At 42.3% G+C, this 18,418-nt stretch overlaps 1 protein-coding gene and 1 long non-coding RNA gene across 6 annotated transcripts in view; one reads left to right on the top strand and one right to left on the bottom strand.

Annotated features, from left to right (window-relative positions):
• Nucleotides 1–5,281, top strand: part of LOC112216845 (leucine-rich repeat neuronal protein 1-like) — a 39,641-nt gene extending 34,360 nt beyond the window's left edge. For all 5 annotated transcript variants that reach the window (XM_042297487.1, XM_042297489.1, XM_024376963.2 and 2 more), the window contains one exon: nucleotides 2,086–5,281. In XM_042297487.1, the coding sequence (XP_042153421.1) occupies nucleotides 2,367–4,505 (2,139 nt within the window). In that variant the 5' untranslated portion in view covers nucleotides 2,086–2,366 and the 3' untranslated portion in view covers nucleotides 4,506–5,281. The remainder of the gene's footprint in view (nucleotides 1–2,085) is intronic.
• A 1,370-nt stretch (nucleotides 5,282–6,651) lies between these two features.
• On the bottom strand, nucleotides 6,652–16,397 carry LOC112216859. The gene is made up of 3 exons (XR_002948408.2): nucleotides 16,239–16,397; nucleotides 8,488–8,589; nucleotides 6,652–8,328 (listed from the first exon to the last, which is right to left on the bottom strand). It is a non-coding gene; the product is annotated as an uncharacterized LOC112216859 (long non-coding RNA).
• Between the last annotated feature and the right edge of the window lie 2,021 nt (nucleotides 16,398–18,418).

Here is an 18,418-nt window from a genome sequence, read left to right as displayed (position 1 = left end):
CACGTGGCCATGGTTTGCTATATAAAGCAGGCAGAGAGGCATTCCGTTACTGTTCAATTGAATGTTAGATTGGGCAAAACAAGTGACCTAAGCGACTTTGAGCGTGGCATGATCGTTGGTGCCTTTTCTGGAAGCAAAGGGGTGTCCGACCCAGTACTAGATGGATGTATTTAATTAACTGGCCACTGAGTGTATATATGTACTGTATGTGAATGGTATGTATAGACAGTATGTGAATTGAAAAGGTGTGTACAGCAGTAGTTATATAACATGAATACAGTATACACATAGTGTTCAATGACTATGTACATAGGGCAGCAGTCTAATAGGCTGACCACACCACTCGCGTCACGTGCGCGAGTGTTGCAAAATAAATGTAGAAATCTATGTTATTCAATTATTGCACCCACACTGCTCGCGCGTGTCAATGAGCGTCTGCGTTGCCAAGTGCTAAAATAGAACTCCTTTCTATTTCTGACGCAGATTGCGCTGCAAGTCCTGCCTCTCCCATCTCCTCATTGGTTTATAGAAGCAGGTACCCAGGTGCCGTCTCCTCATTGGTTATACCCACGTGGGTGATTGAAAGACAAATTGTGTTGCCGGTTGGTGTAGTAATACTATGAATGTTTAGATGCCAATCACCATATAAGTTCAAAGATGAAAAAGCCTGGGGGGAGGAGAGATGAGTAGAAACAATTCAGTTGACCATTTTATGTGTGGATTAATTGTCTGAGTAGAGGACCTTGTGCATTTCAGGTAAAATAACAACTCAATGTTTATATACTAGGACAAATTAGCTATCAACAGCAAGCTAGCTAAATAGGACAAATTAGCTAGCAAGTGCAAGCTAACTAGCGAAATTGCCATAAATGCTTAATGCTTTTCGACCTGTTCCCAAATTAATGTAATTGGTTCAGAGTTTGTTTAACCTGCGTGTAGTGATCACGTTTGGTGTAGGGGGACAAAATCAATTTATGCATACTCGCGCGTTTGGGTTCAGTGTAAGGTTCAGAGGACTGGGCGGAGGCCAGCTAGTGAAAACAGTCAAATCTCTTCTATGTATGTTATTTATATGTTTGCCGTTCTTATGTTTAATTTTTGCATCTTTTTCTTTCGATTTTGTACACCAGCTTCAAACAGCTGAAAATGCAATATTTTTGGTAATGAAAAAATCTATATTTCACAGTGGTTTAGATGGTACAAGGATTCTCTACACTATACTTGCTGGTTTTGTCACATTAACTGAAATTTATGTGACAAAAATTTATATAGAACTTTAGCAACCAGGAAATGGCGGAGCAATTTTTGCATGGTGCATCTTTAACACGATAACAGAAAGAGTTTTGTTGATGCTGAGAATGGTATATGTTTTTAAATAACATTCTCTGAACATAACTGAAGTTTTCTTGTGGTTTTTATGTAATGTTTTCTTAACGTCCAATTTGAGAACATGACTTTGAATAGACCCATGAGGAAACGTGCTGAAATAATACAGTTCCCACAGAAGAACATTGTTTCTTAATGGTCTCTGAACTATTTGAGAACATTCCCAATGTCAAACCAGTTGGCAAACATTCCTGGAACATAACCTACATTTATTTTCAATGTAACCATGTTTGAACTTTTAAGAAACATTCTGTTTCTTAATGAAGTAATGAAATACCAAGAAAACAACGTTTTTTGAAAAGTCACTAAATGGGCTAAGGATGTTCCAAAGCCAAGCAACTATCTTGTACCATTCTCAGAAAGTTGTGGGAAGATTGTATGCAAAATAACCATAGGACAACCAGGCTCTCACCTAGATGTAAGAGGTTCTCAGAATGTTATGTGCTAGCTGGGAAGCCTTGTCAATATCAGCTGTGTTTAATGAAATGCAACTCACTGTCTGATATGTTTTATGGCTTTTATCTCTCACCGGGAACTCTCAATCCCTCACCGCCTGCCTCTATCTCGCAGTCTCCCTCTCCCTCTATATCTATTCTTTATCTAAATCACCATCTGTTTCTGGGATGATAATGGAACAATGTAATGCATTCACCATTGTTGCAGACTTCTAATACCTCTCTTGGTTTTTGTGTGTTGCAGACTTATTCAGCAGAATTGTGAGAAGAGAGAAAAATACGTGAGTGGAGGAAGAGGACAACCCTGAACATCCCCTGGCCCCCTTCTGAAACGCACACACACTTGCAATCATCGCGGACTGCTCGCACTCTCACACTAACTGTGGATGGACTGCAGCTCTAGAAAAAACCCACTACAAGCAGGGAGGACACCGATGCCCATGACCCCACACCTATCCTCCAGGCTGTCCTCGGGAACCCTGCCTCTCCTCTAAGTTCAGTGTGACCAGACAGAGAGCAGACAACATGGCTCCAAGCCCCCTTCTCTGGCCCCCGCTGGCATGGCTGTGTGTGGGGCTGCTGTTGCCCCTGGTGCAGGGCGGGGAGTGCCCGCGGCTGTGTGTGTGTGAGGTGCGCCCCTGGTTCACCCCCCAGTCCACCTACAGGGAGGCGGCCACGGTGGACTGCAACGACCTGCGGCTGACACACATCCCCTCCAACCTGTCTTCTGACACCCAGGTGCTGCTGCTCCAGAGCAACTCCATCGCCCACACCAGCGGGGAGCTAGAGGCCCTGTTCAACCTGACGGAGCTGGACCTGTCCCAGAACAACTTCAGCACAATGGAGGCTGTGGGCCTGGCCAACATGAACCAGCTTACCACCCTTCACCTGGAGGAGAACCAGATTAGCCAGCTGCCTGACCACTGTCTGCAGGACCTCAGCAACCTACAGGAGCTCTACATCAACCACAACCAGATCAGCACCATCGCCCCCGGGGCTTTCTCCGGTCTGCATAGCCTGCTGCGCCTCCACCTCAACTCCAACAGGCTCCGGGTTATCGACAACCGCTGGTTCGAGGCAACGCCCAACCTGGAGATCCTGATGATCGGAGAGAACCCTGTCATTGGCATCCTGGACATGAACTTCAAGCCACTGGGGAGCCTGAGGAGCCTGGTCCTGGCCTGCATGGACCTCACCGACATTCCTGGGAATGCTCTGGTGGGCCTGGATAACCTGGAGAGCCTATCCTTCTACGACAACAAGCTGGTCCGGGTGCCCCAGCTGGCCCTGCAGAAAGTGCCCAACCTGAAATTCCTGGACCTGAACAAGAACCCAGTGCACAAGATCCATGAGGGAGACTTCAGGAACATGCTGCGTCTGAAGGAGCTTGGTATCAACAACATGGCTGACCTGGTATCCATCGACTGTTACGCCCTGGACAACCTGCCTGAGCTGACCAAGCTGGAGGCCACTAACAACCCCAAGTTGTCCTACGTGCACCGGACGGCCTTCAGGGACGTGTCCTCCCTGGAGAGCCTGATGCTAAACAACAATGCCCTCAACTCTGTCTACCAGCACACCGTTGAGGCGCTGCCCAACCTCCGCGAGATCAGCCTGCACAGCAACCCACTACGCTGCGACTGTGTCATCCAGTGGATGAGCTCCAACAGGACCAGCGTGCGCTTCATGGAGCCCCTGGCTATGCTGTGTACCTCGCCGCCCGAGCTCCGGGGCCAGCGGGTCAGAGAGGTGAAGCTGCCGGACTCCCCAGAGCAGTGCCTGCCCTTCATCTCCCACGACACCTTCCCCAGCCACCTGAGCCTTGAGCTGGGCATGAGTGTCAGCCTGGACTGCAGGGCTATTGCTGAGCCCGAGCCAGAGATATACTGGGTGTCTCCTATGGGGAGCAAGATAACAGTGGACACGGTGTCGGAGCGGTACCACCTGAGCAGTGAGGGCACCCTGCGACTGTCCCACGTCCAGGTGGAGGACTCCGGTCGCTACACCTGCATAGCCCAGAACACAGAGGGCGCCGACACACGCGTCACCACCATCCGCGTCAATGGCACCCTGCTGGACAGTGCCGAGGTGATGAAGATCTACGTCAAGCAGACCGAGTCCCACTCCATTCTGGTCTCCTGGAAGATCAACTCCAACGTCATGACCTCCAACCTCAAGTGGGCATCGGCCACCATGAAGATTGACAACCCCCACATCACCTACACTGCACGCGTGCCCGTCGACGTGCACGAGTACAACCTGACCCACCTGCAGCCGGCCACCGAGTACGAGGTGTGCCTCACTGTTTCCAACATTCACCTGCAGACCCACAAGTCGTGCGTCAACGTGACCACGCGCAGCGTCACCTTCACCCTGGACGTGTTGGACCAGAGACCTAGTGCGGCCCTGTTAGCCGTCATGGCCACCATGCTGGCCTTCCTCAGCCTGGCTACTGTGGGGGTGTATGTGGCCCGGCGCTGGAAGAGGAAGAACTACCACCACTCCCTGAAGAAGTACATGCAGAAGACCTCCTCCATCCCCCTCAATGAGCTCTACCCGCCCCTCATCAACCTATGGGAGGCAGAAAGTGAGAAGGACAAGGAGGGCGGTACAGAGAGCAAGCCCTCCCCCGTGGACACCACACGCAGCTACTACATGTGGTGAAGCAGGCCTGGCCCAGGCCACCCCTCCACCAGCACACACAGACACACTTTTGCCATTTTGGTGCAAAAGTCATATAAAAGTCATAAAACATTTGTTTTTGTATTTTTCTGCTTTGCTAACACATGGCAGAGGGATAAAGGACAGGATTTGTATTAGTATAGCGTATCGCCTTTGTTTGACTCTCTCTTTTTCTCTTTTATCGTTTGGACTATTCCAAGATGGCAGCTGTGTCTAGCTTCCAGATTGTCTTAGTTGCTGCATTTTATTTCTGTGATGCGTTTTTGATAGCACAGCTTTTTGTCTTGTTGCTGATGCAGCAACAGGTACTATTAGTCTAGGTAAAGGTTCCCCTGGCAATGTTAGGGATTGCAGTGCTTATTCTCTCCTTTTGTAAATCAGGTCATCTGTTGTGCACTGAAATGTAAATGAGTTTGTATGGACTTCAATTAAAAGCTGACTATGGGGATTAGACTTCGTATACTGTCTACTGAATAACTCTAGCGATTGTACGGTAATGTTGAATCAACTATCATTTTAAACTCTTTTTTTTGTAATTAGTTTGCTGATTAATGTGCTGTAAAACTAGAAATGTGAATGTCTGATAACATAACTAGGTACAGTAGTAGCTTTTTTTATTTACTCTTCAATTATTTATTTCTTATTTGCTCAAATCTGTTGCTGAACACTTACATTTGTTGTGATTTTAACATGCAAAATGTTGTATATGAGGAAGAAGTTTAAATAAATAACATTTTTGTTTGTTTAATATAAATGTCTCTCAATCAGTTGTTGCATATTTATTTCAACTGTTTTAGTAATTTCTCAGTAGAAATTATATTGCGCAGCCCATGACCTGTTACTATACCTCTGTTTGACCTCTGATCACTTGGCTCTGGTTATTTTTCCGTGAGGACACGGTTCCACTTCACTTCTAATGTGCTTCAGCAGAATATAAGCAGTATCTTAGCATGGAGCTCACAGCTCAGACTCACACTGTGCAGCAGAGCCCACTCCCCTGAGTCTAATCAGCCATACAGAGAGCACAGATCCTGTCAGCTTATACCCCCCCCTCTGTCCTGTCTGCTCTGCTCTACGTCTGTGTTTGTGTGTGCGTGAGTGAGTGAGTGAGTGAGTGAGTGAGTGAGTGAGTGAGTGAGTGAGTGAGTGCATGTGTGCACACTATATCAGAGTGAGCGAGAATAAAAATGTTATTCCACTATATTACCACATTACACATCATCAATCAGTGTTTCACTAGTGAAGGAACTGGGGTAATATCATACAACATGCCACCTTGACTCTTAACATGTGACAACAGATGGTGTTTGTACTGTTCCCTCCAGTTTCCTCTGACTAAATCACTCCTCTCACTACGCCCACATTATGGACATGCAGAGAGAAACAGCTAGGGGAGATCTCAGAGAGAATAGTAGAATACCTGTAGAGAGGATGTGAGGGGGAATTGAGGAAGGGTCTGAAGATGGATATGACCAGATTGAGGGTAGCAGGAGGTTGTAGATGTGGTGGGTTGTTGATGTAGGCCTGTGACCTGTGTACTATGCACTAGTTGCACACCATCAATCCCCTTCTGTCTGTTTATAGGTGTCTTATTGCTCTGTGAGTTTCATACAAGCAGTAGATGAGGAGACAATGTGTTAAGCGAGGGGTTATGACTTGACGGTGCAAGAAGAATAGCCAATACTGCTCTGATCTAAATGAAAGAGACCAGTGCAGCTCTTGATAATATTTTTCATACCACGTATCAAATAGACTTCTGAGTCTGTGCTGCCCTCTAGTGGGTGTTACAAGACAGCTCTAGTGGGCACTAAGAATTGACCATGAGAACTAATGTGCGACTGGGGATGTTTTAAGGCCTCAGAAATCCCTAAAATGGAATACTTGACTAGGAGTGATTTTTCAGGAAAACAATAGATGAAGATTATTCAATAAATACAAATGATATATAACAGCAGATATAAAGTTCTTACATATTATTTTTTGGGATGGTTCCATCTGGGAGGGTATGAGTAGGAGTCTGTTGATAACTCTGCTCTACTGATACATTACGTTTTGTGTTTGTTTTTGTCACAGAATGGTGGAATAAAACTTTTCCGCACAGAAGAGGGAAATGTATGACAGGAAAATATTGTGATGACATTTACATAATTTATTCCCAAAAAAGGCAAACAGTGTGGATTTGATGTGTAACTTTGCACACAAACAACAGTTAATAGAACAGTTCAAATCTTGCATTTAATTTGATTAGCCCTACCTTCTCATTTAAAACATCCTTTTTGTGTTCAATTAGATTGGAGAAAATATTACATGATACTCATCGTTATGTAGCAATACAGAGACTCAAAGAGTGTAAACAAAAAGCTGTAATATACATACATCATTCAGAAATGTATAGAGGAAAGTGGGAATGAGTGGTAAATACTGCCACTGCAGTCCCATCACACTAAATCTATTAGTGACCATAAATGACCCCAATATGACACAGTAACCTAAAAATACATAACACAACATCATTTTGGTCCCACAAAAATAACAAGTTAAAAAAGCTTTATAAGGCATTCAGCATTTCTTCATAAGAACTGCATAGATGCTTAAATGATTTAAATCGTCACACGACATAGGGTGATATAAAGCCCTGACATCTGGTGCTTTTATAAATATGGCATAAGCGTTTTAAATTGTGGGACAAATATTGAATGAGACAAATATTTCCCCCCTAAACAGTTCATTTGAGTGCAAAAAAATGAAAAAAGGGAAAATGGTTAATGGTATACCATAATATAATGTTTTTATGGTTTGTTAATTGATTATCCTTAAACATTTAATGTAACCTGCCTGACTGATTTTGTTAATCAGTTCCAGAGTTAGTTGTTTAAGTTCTGAACTTTTGTCTCAGCATCTAAGAGGGACATGCGATGACCCCCAAGAAACGGTTTATCAGCCTCACAAGCAGTGAGGTTTTTGATCAGATTCTCTCTATCAACATTTAGGAGCAGGCCTTCTGGCAGGTGGAGCGCCAGGGTCACATGGTCCCACATGTACCATTTATTGTAAACATTACCATCTGTTTCTACTATTTTGTCCATGTTGTTTATGGTTAACCCAACTTTTTGTGTTGCTGACATGGATTGTGCTCGCCAGACAATGTGTCCTTTTCCTTCCCCCTCTACATCGTTTTCCCTGTAACCACAGACAGCATCATCACTGCCATCACCAAGAAATGGGTACTCCTCAAACTCATCCACACTTGGAGAGTGAACAAGCACAGAGTACATTATCTCCTGTTTGTAGACAGTGCTTTCATACACTTTCAGGACAGGCTTTTCTCCACCACATATCTGCTCTCTGTACATCTTCAGGAGATCAGACAGACTGAGAGTGAACCTGAAGTTCCCATAACGCGATGCCTGCCTAAAGGCAGGTGAGGTGGTGAACTGATTCAGGAAGGAACCTATCTCTCTCTGTGCCTCTCTCTGCCCTGGTGTTCTGTCTGGGAAGATCTTCTCCAGGTAACGGTCTTCTGCAGCTCTGATATCATCATGCTCGATGGCTAGGCTCCACCACAGGAGACTCCTATCCGCCCCTAAATCCATTTGAATCCAAGATTTCATCAATTTTAGATCCTTTGGTGACATGGACCACTTTGGATATGTGAAACTCAGGTTCTTCTGGGTGTGGTGGAATGGGATTATAAATGTACCCATTTGTATTAAGGATCGCCTCATTTTTCAGTGTGGTGATATTCTTATGCTCTCCACTGAAATAATTATCTTCTATAGCTCTTGAATTAGTACGCTCCATTTCCCTAAGAAAGAAATAACACATTTATAAACATTACATTCTGTACTCTCTTCTCTGAGGCTACAAATATGGCCTCTCTCACACACACATGCGCACTCATGCATGCACACACACACTCACTCTTGAATTAGATTTTCATTGCTACCATGATACCATGATCTACCTTTCTTTTCAAGTTTGAAGATGGCTGCTTGGTGGAGGCGATGGAAGACTTGCTGGCTGGTAGATGTAGATAGCTCTTCTCACTCCACAATGAGTGAATTACCTGTACAGTAGTTAAATCAGACATTCAATAAAAGTATCTGAACAACAGTATGTATCCAAACAGCACAGTCATTTTTGTATTTTCTATTCAATCGCTTTGGTTCTATTTTCACAATGTGGTGAATCTCCAAAACTATAAATACAAAACTGGTAACACATTCAAAACCTTTCCGTCTGCATTCATTTTGTTTGGCCACACAACCATTGATCGAAAATATGACTTTGCTGTGAAATATGAAAAAATTGTTTTAATCACCAAAATACAACACAATGATATCTTCTCAGTTTAGTTGTTTCAACAACCAGCTAATCCAATAGCAAACAATGCAAGATACTTGTTTCTAAATTGCCCTTTGAAGTGCTGAAAGTGATATGCTACAGTATAGTAAATTACAGTACATTACACTGTTTTCACATTAGGCTATACACTTGTACTACCCATCAAAATGTCCATCATTTCTATCCGATGTGTGATCAAAGGTGTGATCATTGATGACATCTTCCACAATCATTGATGCAACAAATGTATTACATTTTTCTGATATAATTACAAGTACAACATAGGTGTACAGTAATCAAATGTAACAAATTAAATGAAACAAAATAAATGAATGAAAGAAACTAGTTAGCAGGTACTAGTTTGCATCAAGCATGCCTTCATTGTTCATGCACCTGGGGAAAAAAAGGTTTAGCGTTGCAAGCCTGACACTGGTCTGGGTTGATGTCATTGCATGCCTCATTCATGGCCTGAAGGCGGGTGGCTCATGTGGATGGTGATCATTAGTGATGGGAAACCGAGGCGTTCTGAATGCTTTGGAGCGTTCACCCAAATTGTGCTGGAAAACGGTTCATAACACAGGGCTTCATTATCTGTTCACAATGCGCTTTAGTGGAATTATCAGATATACTTTTTTTCCTCCATTGTTTTCATCAAAACTCTATTTCGTAGCGGTAAGTCGTTGGAGTCATTTGCATCTTACATCATGCTTCCCTTTTTTGCCTTCACGTTGACTATTTTTCCAAATGGAATCTCTGGCATTATTTAGGATGCTTAAGATAGACACATATACTATACTAAATAAAACAACTGATTTGAACAATAGCGCAGAAAGTGTGGTTTCACATGAAATACATTTTCAAAATAGCGTGCTTTTAAAAGGATTCAACCTCATACCCTCACATCCCTGATTGTTCCATAGTTCCATACTCTACCTGCTAAAATACCAGTCAGGTGAAACTACAATACATGTATAAAATCCAAACTATATTTGTAAGTACGGTGCCCAGTAGAGCTTGGTGTATGAAAGCAGCTTGGAATTGAAAAAAAGCCCCAGAACCGCGACGTAATCAGTGGGATCTCAGTTTCGGACGTCATTGATGATGTACACTATACATACAAAAGTATGTGGACACCCTTTTAAATGAGTGGATTCGGCTATTTCAGCCACACACGCTGCTGACAGGTGTATAAAATGATTCTTGCATTCTTGATAGAAAAACATTGGCAGTAGAATGGCCTTACTGAAGCGCTCCGTGACGTTCAACGTGGCACCGTCATAGGATGCCACTTTTCCAACAAGTCAGTTCGTAAAATTTCTGCTCTTCAAGAGCGGCGCTGTCAACTGTAAGTGCTCTTATTGTGAAGTGGAAATGTCTAGGAGCAACAACGGCTCCGCCGGGAAGTGGTAGACCGCACAATCTCACAAAACGGGACTGGTGAGTGCTGAAGTAAAAATCGTCTGTCCCTCAGTTGCAACACTCACTACTCTCATGACTGTCTTGTGAGGATCCAATGGTTTAGATCAGCTTGGCAATGGTTGACAATAACCAGACCCTCTCTCATCCACAGAAGAGACAGCTCACATCTGGGCTTAAATTTAAGGAGAAGGAGACTCTATCTTTACATTCCAGTATTGGCTAAAGTAATGTCCTTTGTCCCCAGAAACATTTGCCGCCCAAAAGTCTAATATCCAAAAGTGAATACCGTAACAGTATTTCTAACAGAAAAATGTGGGGAATGATGAGAGATGGTCTATGGAAAACTAATGTCTATTTTGTGATGTCATTAAAAATGGTATAACAGAAATAATGTAACTTGAAAAGTATATCCCCTTTATCTGTCAAGTTGTGCATATGTGGTTCAAACTCTGATTATCCACACAAGGTGGAGAAAGGAGAAAATCCCCTCTCAGACCATCACGGGTATGGCTAAGAAGTTCTGAGGAAAGACCCCACTGGAGACCAGACAACTAAGAAGAAGGTCATTGTGACCTCTTGTGGACAATCAGAGACGTACACCCACAGGAGACCCAACCAAACCCCTTTCAAACAAGCATGCTTGGTTTCGACAGAGATAGAGGACGAACTAAGGCATTCACACGTAAATACCTTCATGATTTCTTACTCCAAACGGGTTGTGGTTCATGTGCAAAGTAAATGATTATTGTGAGAGTAGTTCCTACATGTATTAACGTGTGTGCCTCTGTCTCTCTCTCTACTTCCTCTTTTGGTAAACAAGCAGTCATGTTGTTGTTAGTCTGCTAGGGACCTTTTTCTCATGTATTAAATGTGTATGTTTATTCTGTGTTATTTTTTAGTTAACTAGTAAATAATTAATGAAACCAATTTGTGTAGTACTGGATCAGGATTAAGGCTGGGTTTTTTGCAGATGCAAGGAGTATACAAATCAAATCAAATCACATTTTATTAGTCACGTGCCGAATACAACAGGGGTAGACCTTACAGTGAAATGCTTACTTATGAGCCCCTAACCAACAGTGCAGTTTAAATAAAATATGGATAAGAATAAGAGATAAAAGTAACAAGTAATTAAAGAGTAGCAGTAAAAAAATAACAATATATACAGGGTGGTGCCGGTACAGAGTCAATGCGCGGGGGCACCGGTTAGTTGAGGTAGTATGTACATGTAGGTAGAGTTATTAAAGTGAATATGTATAGATGACAACAGAGAGTGGCAGTGGTGTGGAGAGGGGAGGGGGGCAATGCAAATAGTGTGGGTAGCCATTTGACTAGATGTTCAGGAGTCTTATGGCTTGGGGGTAGAAGCTGTTTAGAAGCCTCTTGGACCTAGACTTGGCGCTCCGGTACCGCTTGCCGTGCGGTAGCAGAGAGAACAGTCTATGACTAGGGTGGCTGGAGTCTTTGACAATTTTTAAGACCTTCCTCTGACACCGCCTGGTATAGAGGTCCTGGATGGCAGGAAGCTTGGCCCCTGTGATGTACTGGGTCGTTTGCACTACCCTCTGTAGTGCCTTGTGGTCGGAGGCTGAGCAGTTGCCATAGCAGGAAGTGATGCAACCAGTCAGGATGCTCTCGATGGTGCAGCTGTAGAACCTTTTGAAGATCTGAGGACCCATGCCAATTCTTTTCAGGCTCCTGATGCGGAAAAGGTTTTGACGTGCCCGCTTCACGACTGTCTTGGTGTGCTTGGACCATGTTAGTTTGTTGGTGATGTGGACACCAAGGAACTTGAAGCTCTCAACCTGCTCCTCTGCAGCCCCGTCGATGAGAATGGGTGTGTGCTCGGTCCACTTTTTCCTGTAGTCCACAATCATCTCCTTTGTCTTGATCACGTTGAGGGAGAGATCGTTGTCCTGGCACCACACGGCCAGGTCTCTGACCTCCTTCCTATAGGCTGTCTCATTGTTATCGGGGTGTTGTCTCATCGGCAAATGTAATAATGGTGTTGGAGTTGTGCCTGGCCATGCAGTCATGAGTGAACAGGGAGTACAGGAGGGGACTGAGCACACACCCCTGAGGGGCCCCTGTGTTGAGGATCAGCGTGGCGGATGTGTTGTTAACTCCCCTTACCACCTGGGGGCGGCCCGTCAGGAAGTCCAGGATCCAGTTGCAGAGGGAGGTGTTAAGTCCCAGGCGTTCAGAATGATGATATGATAAGAGGTAATGATTAATACGTTGTCTGTTTTATTAATGTGATAGGTAAAGACCTTTAGAGTTCGGGAGATGGTAACTCTTTAAACAACTTATTCCGCGGTGCCCCAAATCCTAATGAGTTAATTGTTACTTGATCAATTGAATAAAGCAACAATTAAACATAGTTAGTTGATTCAATAAATAACAGTCATCAGATTAATGAAAGTCACGTCACAAAACTATCGAGATCCAAACTGCCTCTGGAAGCAACGTCAGTACAATAACGGCTTCATGAAATGGGTTTCCATGGCCGAGCAGCCACACACACAAGCCTAAGATCACCATGCACAATGCCAAGCATCGGCTGGAGTGGTATAATGCTCGCTGCCTTTGGACTCTGGAGCAGTGGAAGCACGTTCTCTGGAGTGATGAATCACGCTTCACAATATGTGGCTATATGTGATAAAGTGAAAATATGAGACCTGCACCGGACCCTAACCCGCTAATATAGAAATTGCACTGTATGCTACAGTCAGAGACGGCGGAGTGATGTTTTTCCAAGGGGGGCAGGATTTAAAAAATATATATTTTTATGTTTCTGCTTATAATTTCCGTCATTTTGGTAGATTATTTGTTCGTCAACTTGTCTATAATTAGATATGGCCTACATGCAACTGTCATTATAGTTCCTTCAGAAAGTATTCAATCACAGCCCTTTACTTTTTCCACATTTTGTTGTGTTGAATTTAAAATGTATTACATTTGGATTTTGTGTCACTGATCTACACACAATACCCCATAATTTGTGACGGCAAGCCTAAATAATTTAGGCCTAAATAATAACTGTCAGGCATCGTTCAGGGCTAAAATGCCCCACGAGGCTAAAATGCTCCAAGAGCTCTTAGCTCAAGGTAAGGGACATTTAGCTTGCTAACATTCTAACTTATAAACTGATAATGAGCTCCAAACACAAATGAAAACATGATGTTATGACTGAAATGTACCATCCCTTAGTGAAGCGATCAATAAAAACATATGTGCTGCTGCCTCAGCCATACTGTCAATCTATCATCAGTATGTCCACTCCTATTTATAGAGTTTATCTCGTGATCTCGACAAAACAACTTTTGTTACGTCGTGATCATGAGATAAATACGTTGTGATCTTGAGATAACGAGGGAATATTATTTTTATTCCTATGTCATCTCTGGACTTCCGTAATATTTTAGATGAAACCAGGTCAAAGTATGATGACCAAAGTATGAAAAATGACTGTTGCTTCTACATTAATAAAGTTTGATCATAAATGTATGTCAAACACTTGGCGTGATTATTAAGGGGATAGTGACATTACGCTATGCTCATTTTAATACACCAATGGTAACATAGCATTCTCTTACCTAATTTAAATAATTATTGCACTGTAACCAAAATCGGAGAAGGCGTGTTTGCAGAGGGCTGTGGTTTATATAGCTAAATAGCTACTCTACTGGTGCCAGAATTTGACTGTAGGGTCAGCAAATATCATTAAAAGTTGACACTATTCATCTATAGCAAAGATACTTTGTTTCCCCTTTCATCTGTGTCTGGTGTTAGCAAGTTACTGGCTAGCTAGGTCTTCAGCCAGCATGGAACAAAAATATGGGAAGGGTCATTCAAAACTCTGAAGCAGTTGTCATGTCAACACATCCGTTAGTGCTGCCGTGAACTGCATCACAAAAGACATGCCAACTGGGAGATCTGTATAAAAAAAAGGACATCATTGATGCAATTTCAGTGTTTGAGTTGTTTTGTGTATCACCACATTTGTTTGAGATGATTTTACTGCAACACTGCTCACTGTATCCAAGTTTCTTGACAGAGACGTTTCAGAGAGCTGTCAGTCAAGACGAGCTCATGAATATAACCTCCCCGCTCGCTCACCCTGTATTTTTAAACTTCCTTGCAGTTAGCCATGACAGAAAAAGTACATTCCCAGCCAGCAATGAGGAATCGGCCCCGAAGCGGCCCTCTTCCGGAGGGCCGGAACTGATTGAATCGGCCTGGAATCAGGTGCCAGACTCAGTCCGGAATCCAAATAAATAACTGCCCAGAAGTATCTCTGGCCGTTTCAGTCCACCGGAATTCAGCCGACTTTGCCAGCATCTTACCAGAATCCCCCCAGAAGCGACCCGATGCTAATTTAAATAAATCTATACAAAATTACCTGTTTTACTCATTTTAAATATTACTATTATACATTTTATACATACAAAGTATACCCATCCACAAAAAAACAACATTTTGTGTCAAAGGAAACCTCATACACCTGGTGGAGGTGTCAGGGCGCATGCACCTAGCCCACCACAGAAGTAGCTACAGAGTAATAGGACAAGGACAATCCCGGCCGGCCAAACCCTCCCCTAACTCGGACGACGCTGGGCAAATTGTGCTTCGCCTCACGGGTCTCCTGGTCGCAGCCGGAATGACACGGGTCTCGAACCAGCATCTGTAGAAACGCAGTTTGCACTGCGATGCAGTGTCTTAGACCTCTGCACCACTCAGGAAGTTCCAGCCACAAATTTTTTAATGCTTATCAATTGCCTTCCACAAAGTATCAAAATACTAAAATACTACACAGGACCCTTAAAGAATTTCATTTAAATGTTAATTGTATTTTTTGATCACAGAAACAAACAATGAGGAAAATATGGAGAGAAAAAATAAATAAATGATGGAATGTTAATTATATAAAGCAGCCCATGTAATCATCTGCCAGAGAGTAGCCCCTATCGGCCCGAGCCTCAAGTAATACATTTGGGCCAGATAACTGACACTGGAATCGGCCCGATCTTAATCCCTGAATCCTAGCCATAAATAATACTGCCAAAGGCGGCCCAGACTCGGGCCACATGACATCAGCCGAGTGCCCCGACTTTCAGCCGAAATCGGCCCAGATCCACTGTGCTTGCTGGGTTTTTCCCCCTTTTTTTGCATTTATACTCCCCTAAAATATTATAGGTGATATTTTAGTCACTCAAAAGGCTGTTTTTATATCTGTATGACTGTTCGGACCTTTAAGGCTATGTGAGAGGTTATAGACCTACAGTCAGTGTCCAGATTTCAGTTTCCATTGAACCCATCTGAACAGTAGGCTGCAGTTCCATTGACGTGCCATAGGCCTATTTAAAGTCCCCATCGTGTGAATGTCGAAGTTGTATAGCTCCTCACAATCATAACATAGCTGGCACTTCTATCAGCTGATTTTACTGCTTCACCAAATCTTTCCCAAACATTACTTTTCTGGTCCTATTTTCTCTTTATTTTCAACTCTCCATTTCGCAGCTTTTCTCTTATTGATTTGACCTACACCATTGTCTTTTTTTGCCTCTGGGAACGACGTTAACTTTTTGTGCCCATTCCCAAAAGCATTTGGCGTGTAGGCTAAAATGAATTGGCACACGTACAGTTAAAGCTTAGGTTTATGCGCTAATGCCAGCACATAAAATAATGAAAGAAAAACTCAATGTAGCCTACTGATATACATTCCACAAGAACGATGCATTTATGGATTTTTTAAAGATATTTTTTTTTTCTTTATTCAACCGTCCCACCCTTCATCCATACAATATTTCGTGATCCTTAACCCGCCCGCCCCACTGATATAACCGTGGGTACCGGGTTATGAGTCAAGCCGCTCATCATTACAGTGTGCAGTTTTTACATTACGAAATTGCAAATTTACGTGCCAGCTGAAGATAGGGCCCAGTAACTTACTTTGTTTATAGAGTTTCAGATTGGTTGCCTTCGGTGGATGGCTCCCCACTACTTTATGGCAGCTCCTTGATGAAATGTCCAAATTGTATGTGTGTAGCTGTATTTATTGAGCCTAATTCCCATAACCACATCCCACTTACAAGAAATCTAGTTTCATTTCTTGAGAACTGAAGATCAGGTTAATATGTAGCCTGAACAGCCACTAGTGGTAGCTGTTTACCTGTTTCTTGGCGGTCCTGACTTGTTTATCATGGTGAGCTGTCTCAGTAGACAGCACTTTACAGTGTGCAGTTATCAGGTTCTTACTGAGATATTTCAAAGTAAAAATTGACCTTGTTTTCATTGGATCTATTGAAATAAGCAGCAGATGTTTATCAATTGTGATTCATTCTTAGTAGTACCAGAAAGTATCCACAGGTAAAAACAGTGGAAACAGTACTGTAAAATAAGGTGCTATCTTTGTGTTTTTATGGTCGCAATATGTTGGGTGAGTCAACATGCTCATGTGGACCTGCATAAGAAATTCAGTGAAACTAGATCATGAAAATGTGAAAAGATGCTGCCAGGCGATGGATCAGTAACATACCGGCACTCTTTTAGCTGATTGGATGAGAACTTTTTCACAGTTGACCTATCTTAATAAAAGCAAGGATACAACATATGTGTTAACCAATCAACATTTATGTGGGGTATAAATAATGAGAGTGGGGAAAAAGAGCTCCACCACATCAACAGGCAATGTTTGCTTTGACATAATATAGGTATACATATTTTTATATAATTGAAAAAGCTAATGTATTAATGGGTTATAACCTCATGTTTATACATAACTACATCAAATATGAAAGAAGAATAAAGATAATTGAAAAACCCAGGCTAGTGGTAATAAATACTTAATAACATCCATTATAAACACCTCACATGACATATGATGTTCTGAATGACCTCAGCTCTCTGTCACGAAATGACAAAAGAAAAGATCACTAAAAGCAACACAAACATGTGGTCTAATTGGTTTGGTTATTCTGAGTTATAAATATTCAGAAATATTTCCTGCACAGCAAATTGGCCAGTGTTGATTTTTTCAGTGTAAAATGTCTAGTGTCGATTCAAGAGTTACATTCACTCTGTAAGAGTGAAACTAACCCTCAGTGGTGTAAAAGTGTTGGTGTTAATAACCAGAGTTATTATTTTACCCTGTGGAAAGTAAAACAGCCATCAAAACCACGCCAATCATTGTCATATTTCACATTATGCTCTACTGCGGGTAGATTTTTTTTGGAATGTTTTTAATATCTATGTTTTTGAATGTACATGCCATCAAAACCACGCCAATCATTGTCATATTTCACATTATGCTCTACTGCGGGTAGATTTTTTTTGGAATGTTTTTAATATCTATGTTTTTGAATGTACATTGATTGATAGATTAATCTTATGCAAGACGAAGATAAATAAAATATATTTTTCTAAACGAAATCCAATCAGTTAGTTGGATTTATTGCACCCGTTACTGAAATGTTTGTTCCAGTTTAACTGATGTCGGTAGTCTTCTTTTCACCTTTCCTAACCCTGACAGTCATTCTGAATGCAGGATGCGGGAGACAAAAAATTCCAACTGTTTGAAATCCTCACTCTTGCTGGATTCCAATAGGAATTACTCATCACTTGTGGCTTGCAACATCATATTGTGACTTTCAACCCTGATTTGGCCTGTAAGCCAGGAGTTTTCTAATACCACTGTGTTAGCGTAAAACTAGACCACCAAAGTGAAGGCTTATGCTATAGGTATTGTATTGGCATAGTTTAATTTTAAGGAATATTTATTTGGTTATTCCAAGTCAATACATGTTAAAATGTTCAAATAAACTTTAGTTAATCTTCAAAAATAATAAACAATTAAAACAATAAATGATCAATCCAACTTAAGTTAATCAAATAAAAAAAATCATCAATTACCAAAAAAATAAATAAAATTAAAATAACCAAATGCATTTGTTCAAATAACGTAATAATCATCAGCGTCAATTTGTCAATCAGTCGGTCAGTCAGTCATGGTTGGTCTGGTGGAGTGTATGTCGCTGTGTTAAGGGGGCGGTCTGAGCTGGCATTTGCTGGATGAAGATGGCAGTTGTGTCTGGTCGGTGTTTTGTCCAGGGTTGGTGCTGGTGTTGGGGCTG

The sequence above is a fragment of the Oncorhynchus tshawytscha genome, linkage group LG02 (assembly GCF_018296145.1).
Source record: "Oncorhynchus tshawytscha isolate Ot180627B linkage group LG02, Otsh_v2.0, whole genome shotgun sequence".
In the NCBI taxonomy this organism is placed as follows: Eukaryota; Metazoa; Chordata; class Actinopteri; order Salmoniformes; family Salmonidae; genus Oncorhynchus; species Oncorhynchus tshawytscha.
Note: the sequence above shows the minus strand (reverse complement) of the source record. Positions and strands in the feature narration are given on the sequence as shown.